This window comes from Mobula hypostoma, chromosome 25 (assembly GCF_963921235.1).
Source record: "Mobula hypostoma chromosome 25, sMobHyp1.1, whole genome shotgun sequence".
Classification (NCBI taxonomy): domain Eukaryota; kingdom Metazoa; phylum Chordata; class Chondrichthyes; order Myliobatiformes; family Myliobatidae; genus Mobula; species Mobula hypostoma.
Window position 1 is genome coordinate 22,558,122 of NC_086121.1, and position 8,134 is coordinate 22,566,255.

At 40.3% G+C, this 8,134-nt stretch overlaps 1 protein-coding gene across 2 annotated transcripts in view; it reads left to right on the top strand.

Moving 5' to 3' along the window:
• LOC134337732 (transmembrane protein 88) overlaps positions 1-7,442 on the top strand; it is a 75,510-nt gene extending 68,068 nt beyond the window's left edge. The window contains exon 2 of one of the 2 annotated variants that reach the window (XR_010016051.1): positions 5,590-5,718. Coding sequence is in view for 1 of the 2 variants with exons in the window: in XM_063032952.1 (XP_062889022.1) it covers positions 5,590-5,862 (273 nt within the window). In the remaining variant the exon portion in view is untranslated. Of the gene's footprint in view, positions 1-5,589 lie in introns of both variants that reach the window. The other variant, XM_063032952.1, reaches the window with a different exon arrangement.
• Positions 7,443-8,134: the final 692 nt, after the last annotated feature.

The window sequence follows — 8,134 nt, forward strand, 5'->3', positions numbered from 1 at the left end:
TAACATTGTTTATTTATTTACGAAATAGATCAGTGTTAGAGTGGAACCAGAGTCTGATTTAGAGTCATAAAGTCATTGAGAAGTACAGCACAGAAGCAGGCCCTTTGGCCCATCTAGTCCATGCCGAAACCATTTAAACAGCCCGTTCCCATCGACCTGTACCAGGACCATAGCCCTCCATTCCCCTAAAATCTGAAAGAACAGAATAAAATGAGGCAAAGCACATACTTCACCTTTTCCCACCTTATGAATCTCTGACAAATTGTGTCTAATTATCTTCATTTCCTGTCTGAGCAGAAATGTAGTGAGTAAATTTATAACTATCAAAAAGACATACAAAACAAATTAGATCTACTATTCCAGTCTGGGTTCAAATCAGGTTAATATATGTTAATATATGTAAATGAAAACTTATAAATATTGTATGAAGGAGGGAGAATGGAGTGTACGGTCATGGACACCGGGGTCACAATGACTTTGTATTAAATTAGTTCATGGTGCGGAGGCTGTACTATTAGAGGTTTGAGTATCAGTTTGGCCTTTAAGTCAGACATTTGAACTGCACAGTAGAATTTTAAGCATTTATTCTCAGCTCCCTCTAGTCTGCCTTAATTTGGCTCCGTAACTTCACTTCTCCACAAGATTGGACGTTTGATTTCACATATCAACCATTCATCTATTGTGAAGTAATGATTTTGAAAATGCCCATTTTCCTCTCTCAACCTTTTTACCTATTTGTCCCCTACCTCTATTTCCTTGCCAACTGGTGTCCCGCATCCCACTCAGCTGACTGATCTTCGTCTATGAATGTAGAGCAGCAATGGGGAGCATCATAGCCATTCGTGTCCGATCTTGTCTTCACTGAATGTCTACACTTTCATTTACAGGAGGCATAATTGCATTATAATTGAAAGCAGCAACCCTAGAGCTTTCAATCCTAATTTTGTTGTCTTCGTGGAGGCACTGAGCTGATAAATGTGCTTCACCCTTATTATTAACACGTGAAGTGTTTGCTTGCTTGTGTTATTTGGGAGCTGTACAATATTTACTGGCAGCAGGACTTCAAATATATAGATATTGATGATGTATTGATAAATATATTATCAATACAATCTACTTTCAGACTCCATGGATGTATTTTCTTTGCTCTTGTGCACAGCTTGCATTTGGATACATCTATGCTTTCTGTCTGCTTCATTAATTTAAGTTTTTTTTAAATTAGCTTTTTTTTGTCACACTGTTCAAAATATCAAAACCAACTGCATCATTCGCATCAAATCAAATCAGTGAGGATTGTGCTGGGCAGCCCACAAACGTCACCACTCATCCAGCACCAACATAAGACCATAAGACCATAGGACAAAGGAGCAGAAGTCGGCCATTCGGCCTATCGAGTCTGCTCTGCCATTTTATCATGAGCTGATCTATTCTCCCATTTAGTCCCACTCCCCCGCCTTCTCACCATAACCTTTGATGCCCTGGCTACTCAGATACCTATCAATCTCTGCCTTAAATACACCCAATGACTTGGCCTCCACTGCCGCCCGTGGCAACAAATTCCATAAGTTCACCACCCTCTGGCTAAAAAAGTTTCTTCGCATTTCTGTCCTGAATGGGCGCCTGTTGTAAACCATATATATATGTTGTAACTGGGTTAACTGTCTGGACACGCCCCTCTGCTGACTGCCCCTGTGGCTCCTCCCACAGAGTCCTGTATAAAGGTGTTTCACCTTGCCCCTCCCCCTCAGTCCAGGGGCAGACACTCACCGTGGAGGTCGTATTGTACAGCGAATAAAAGCCTTTCGGTATTTTACCAAACCTCAGTCTTTTAGAATTATTGAAGGGGCTTCAGTGCCCTTCAATCCTGAAGTCATGCCCTCTTGTACTAGACTCCCCCATCATGGGAAACAACTTTGCCACATCCACTCTGTCCATGCCTTTCAACATTCGAAATCCTTATATGAGGTCTCCCCTCATTCTTCTAAACTCCAAGGAATACAGTCCAAGAGCGGACAAACATTCCTCATATGTTAACCCTCTCATTCCTGGAATCATTCTAGTGAATCTTCTCTGTACCCTCTCCAACGTCAGCACATCCTTTCTTAAATAAGGAGACCAAAACTGCCCACAGTACTCCAAGTGAGGTCTCACCATCGCCTTATAGAGCCTCAACATCACATCCCTGCTCCTATACTCTATTCCTCTAGAAAGAATGCCAATGTTGCATTCGCCAACATAGCATGCCCACAACTCACTAACCCTATCCCGTACATCTTCAGAACGTGGCAGTAAACCCAAACAATCGCAGGGATAATGCACAATCTCCTTGCAGACCGTGCTAGAATTGAACCCGGAATGCTGACTCTCTAATAGTGAAATGCTTGCTGCTTCGCTAGCGTGCAATCTTTAATCGAACGAGAATGTGATGCTAAAAGCTGAAATAATTTCGAGATTTGTGCATGGCATCTTTCATCTGTTCAGCAAATTGTCCGGAATGTATTAATCGCTGGCTGTGTTAGATATGGGAAATTTATGCAAGAATTATTCAGATTAGCAGTCATCTTCTCTGAATTATTCATTTATTCACTCTGCATGAGAAATCTACATGAGAGATAAAAGTCAGCTTCAGAGATTGGTCAGAAAATCCTGTGGCAAGCTATCACTAGCTTTTGAACTTGAAAGATCACATTTAGGCCCAACAAATAACCAGGAGGGCAAAAGGAATTTTTATTGCAAAAGGGGTGGTGTATGAATATGGGGAACTTGTGTTGGAACTGTACAGAGCTTTAGTGAAGCCACATTCAGTTTTACAGTCCTAAGATCATGAGAATTAAAACAAGAGTAGTTATCTTCCCCTAGGTATCAAGGATGTTTCTCAGCGCCATTTTCCTGTACTATTCCCATATCCAGTGGTCACTTCAATATCTAGAAGTCTTCTGATCTCTATTTTAAATAAATTCGACCCCTCTGGGATAGAGAATTCCAACAACTAATCATGCTCTGAATGGAGAAGTTTCTCCTCAACTCAGTCCAAAAAGGTTTGCCCCTTACTTTGAGACTGTGATCCTTTGTTTTAGACTTCTCAGTCAGGGGAAGCACCCTTCCTGAACTCATCCTGTCAAGCTTTGAATAATATTGCTAGTTTCAAAAAAATCACTTCTTAACTCTAAAGGATCTAAACCTAGACTCCTACATTCCTATGGTGGGAGAGTCTAAGACCAGAGGACACAGCCTCAGAGCAGAGGGACGTCCTTTTAGAATGGAGATGAGGAGGAATTTCTTTTGCCAGAGAGTGGCAAATCTGTGGAATTCGTTGCCTCAGGTGGCTGTGGAGGTAAAGTAATTGGGCATATTTTGAGGCAGAGTTGATAAATTCTTGATTAGTCAGGGCATGAAGGGATATAGGGGGAAAGCAGGAGATTGGGGCTGAGAGGGAATTGGATGAAATGGTGAGCAGACTCAATGGGCCAAATGGCCTAATTCTGCTCCTATATTTTATGGTCTTATGCTCTTACCTTTCTGCACCTTTATACATTTCAGTCAACCTTCCTCCGTGGAAAATACTGTATATTCTCTTTTTCCAGACAAGGAAACCAAAGCTCTACATGACGTTCCAGACAAAGTTTCACCAAGGCTCTATATAACCACAGTAAGACATCATCATTGTTGTACACAAATCCTCTCCAAATGAAGCCAACATACAATGTCCTTTCTAAATATTTACTGCCCCTGCAAATAAACTTGCGGAGTCTTGTATACAATGGTATTTTGAACAGCAATATTTCCAGTGTCACCATGTAAAATATTCTCCAGTTGATTGATTTGTGTGACAAAGTGGATGACTTCACATTTTTCCATAGTATTGTCTAACTGCCTTTGTCTTTCCCAGTCATTTAAGTCAAGTCAAGTCAAGTCAAGTTGCTTTTTATTGTCATTTTGACCATAAACTGCTGGTACAGTACACAGTAAAAATGAAACAACATTCCTCCAGGACCATAGCTTATCCACGTCCCATTGACATACCTTACATCTCCTCCTTACTCACAGTCCCACCTAGTTTTATATCATCAGCAAACTAGGAAATATGACATTTTGTCCCCTCATTCAATGATCATATTTCCACGTTTTGCTGATAATGCAAATCTGATTTGTGTAGCGATGGACATGCTTGCAATAGAGGTGTTTCTGAAAAGATTCACTGGATTGACTCCTGGGTTGTTGAAAGCTATTGGGTGGGTTGGGCCTAAACTCATTAATGTTTCAAAGGATGAGAGGAGATTTTTATTAAAACATTTAAGATGTTGAGGGTGCTTGACAGAATAAATGCTGAGATGGTGTTTCATGCTGTACAAGGTGTAGAGCTGGGGGCACTTCAGGATAAGTTGTACTTCTCCATTGGAGATGGAATTTCTTCTCTCAGAGGACAGAGAAGGTTGGGGGTTGTGGGAACGGACAGAAAGGTTGAGACGAAGATTTAATCAGCCATGTTCCTGTTAAAAAATGGAAAAAGTTTAAGAGCTAAATGAGTATTGCTCCCTCGTTTTTGTTGTCCATTACCACTCTTTGGAATTTATTGATCATCATTCAGGGGAAGAAAAAATATACAACAACCATCTGTGGACCTGGAAACCCATCAAAGTTACAAACATATTCCAAATTAAATGGAAAGATCAAAACATCTATTGACAGACTTTTGAGTTAAATGTGAGAAATGGGAAAACTCTTAGACTCAGCATCAAGAACTCTGGGGATGAGCGGCTGGAACGTAAGGGAATTCTTAAAAAAGAGAGGGAAAGAAACTGGGGAATTGTTTAATTAAAATAAAATCTGATATTGATAAATAATTGGCTGTTTGGATACAGTGGGATCAGTGTTTCATGTTCCAGTGTTTCCTTCCCATCCCTTACTTTGATAATTTTTATTTTATTTAGAGGTATAGCAGAGTAACAGGTCCTTCCGGCCAAATGAGCCCCCGCTGCCCAATTATACACACGTGAACAATTAACTTGCTGAACCTTTTGTCTTTGGAATGTGGGAGGAAACCAGAGCACTGGGAGGAAACCCCCACAGTCATGGGGCGAACATACAAGCCCCTTACAGTCATAGAATTGAACCTGGGTGACTGGCACTGTCCCAGCATGATGCTAAGAGCCACACTATTGCACCACCCACAATCTGCTTAAGAAATTTAATAAATTATTAAATATCCATTGCAGGCCATCTCTGGGTAATGAACGCCTGACATTTAGATAGAAACAAGCTCCCATAATATTAATTCAAAAACCATTGTGTATATTAATGGCTGAAGTAGATTCCTGTCTCTTTGATTTTAGTAATTGTTCTTTTCAGTCTAATGCGTTTTTGATGGCATTTATTACAATACTGAGGAGGTATCGTTACCATAGTGAGTGATTTTGTTTTCACTTGCAGGCATCAACTTAAGGACATCTGTAAAAACGGACCGTGTTTATTAATTGTACTGATATCCATTGGGACTTGTAACAAACTATCGCATTTGTAATTGCAGTTCGTGGTATTCTCGATGGCTGTGTGATTTAGAGTCACTTTTTTTATATATTTGATTTTCAGGTTATTCATTCGGATGCCTACTACTGTAAAACTGTCCTTGATGATAAGAGTTCCTCCGCCCTCATCGTTCTTGGCTTTGTCCTTATGTCTCCACTTATTGTGATCGCTATGGTGACCTACTGCAGCGTGGCACGCCGCCTGCGCCTCTTCTTCTGCTTCGCATCCTACTCCAGAGCCGTCTACAAGGGGTTGAAGTGGCCAGGGTACGACAGCCCCAGCTGCTGCTGCTGTCATGGGAAAGAATGGGAGAGCGGTTTGAAAGCTTGGGTCTGAAAGCCCTTTAAATGATCGGAACATATCACCGTCTGTTACTGCTTTCTGTAATAATCTTGTGTTCTGTCTTCTGTCTCTTGCATTGTGAAGTAACTAACAATAACATCTTAATATTTAAACTCAAAGGTCATTGCTGGAATGTTTCTCGTCCTGAAAAGACAGATCAATATTTTGGTTTGATTCTTTTTAATTCTGTTATATTAATAGGAAAATATTTATTCCAAACTCTTTAAATGGGATTTGTAACTCTATGCATTTTCAATTATTTTTCCCAGCTTTATCTTTCTTTAATCTATTGAATGGTTTGCACTCCGATTTGCCTCTGTCGATAGCAATGTATTAAAAATCTTCCATGGAACCACATAAAATGCCTGTGTAAACCTGTCATACGTTTCCTGTTTGTAGTACCTCTTGCTGACGGAGGGTTTGATTGCAGTGTACCAAGTTCACATCGACAGCTTAGAACAGTCCCAAGGAAGGCATTTAATACACTTTAGATATTGTGTATAGATATGCCTTGTAAATGTGGAGTATCAACATCATCTAATATCTGAATATGGCCAAGGGAATTTACAATAGAAATATTGGAAATGAGATATGGACATCTGTTTGTCAGGGTCCAATTATCTTGATGTGATGAACAATTTGATGACGTTGCAACAATGCTTGTCCTAAGAGAACTATGTGTAACAACAAGGGAGATATAAATCCCAACATGACAAAATTCATTAAACTAAAGGAAAGGAGGGAAAGAAGAGCAAAACGAAATCAAAGAATGAGATGTGACATATCGAACAGAAACTAAAACAGTCAGTTGTCAGAATTCACTACCACGTGTGCTTGTCTAATTAATATAATTTCAGAAGAGTCCGTGAATATTTTGACGCTCATTATCATTCTTTAGAAATGATTACCAACAGCAGGTAACAAAAGCAGATTGTGACATGGGGTCAAAAGAGAGTGAATCGTGACCAGAATAAAATGGGAAAATGCACTAGGAAACAGGGTCTCATGTTTAAACAGATATCACAGCCAACAATTCAAATGGAAGGAGAATGCAGAGACTGAAGGGTGAAAGCAAAATCGAAGAGAGCTTCATCAAAATCAAGAACAAAATCAAGCAGACCTTCTTGATATGATGCTGGCTATGTTACCTGAAAAGCAGGCAAAATCTTTGGATGTTTTGGGGGTTAGAATATATAGTGAATATTGACTTCAGCAACTAACCTTCAGATCTGAATATGCATTGCAGACGAAATCTAAAATGCAGCTCTGAACAATGGGTTCTTAAGACAATTGGAAGACACCACAGTTAATTGGAAGACCAGACAACACTGATTTAAATTCATTATTTGTGTGTATTTGGGTGTCTGTAGTACAGGTGCGAAGGAGGGAGGTGTGAAGTCAATGTGCAATTCAAAGGAAGCATTGTAAATATGGAATTGTCCTGAATTTTCTTTGATCATTGGCACATGAAATGTCATGAGGTGTTGGTTTGAGCAGACCGTCTTCCACTGAAAACGGTCTCAGTATGATGCCTGCTGTATCTCATTTTGTTGAATAAAGAGGCTGCTTCAGGTCTACCAGTACTTCTCTCTGGTGACTTCATTCACTTTTGGTTATAGGAGGTTCGTGGGAAGCTCTTCTTCTGAACATACGAGCAATATGGTGATATGAAAATTTACTGAATGCCGTTCTAAATGAAGATGACAATGTGCTTAAACCGAAAGAACGATTGCTCAGATCATTAACACTGAGATTTCCATGCACAAAGGACATTAGAATTTTGATTTCATACTGTATATGTTTGTTAAATAGGACCTTTGCCTGGATACCACCCTCATTAACAAACCAGGCTCCCTGTCAGACGGGAACTGCTATGGCTCAGGAGATAGTGCAAGGGTAAATCTGTGCCTGTAGGGTTTAGACGTGTTGGGTGAGAAAGGCTGACAGGTGATGGGTAAGGGGTGGCTTATGAAGTCAGATGCTTGTAGAGTGGGGTTTGAAACTGGTTGGTAATCATCACAGAGAGAGTTCCTTGGGATTCAAACTCATTGTTTAGGCCTCTGGAAGTTATTACAATAACAACCAGTTCGTCTTAATTAAATCTCCCCTCGGCCTCTTCTGTCCCAAAAACATAAGACCATAAGACATAGGAGCAGAATTAGGCCATTCAGCCCATCGAGTCTGCTCTGCCATTCTATCATGGCCGATCCCAGATCCCACTCTACCCCATATATCTGCCCTCTCACCATGTCCTGTGATGCTCTTT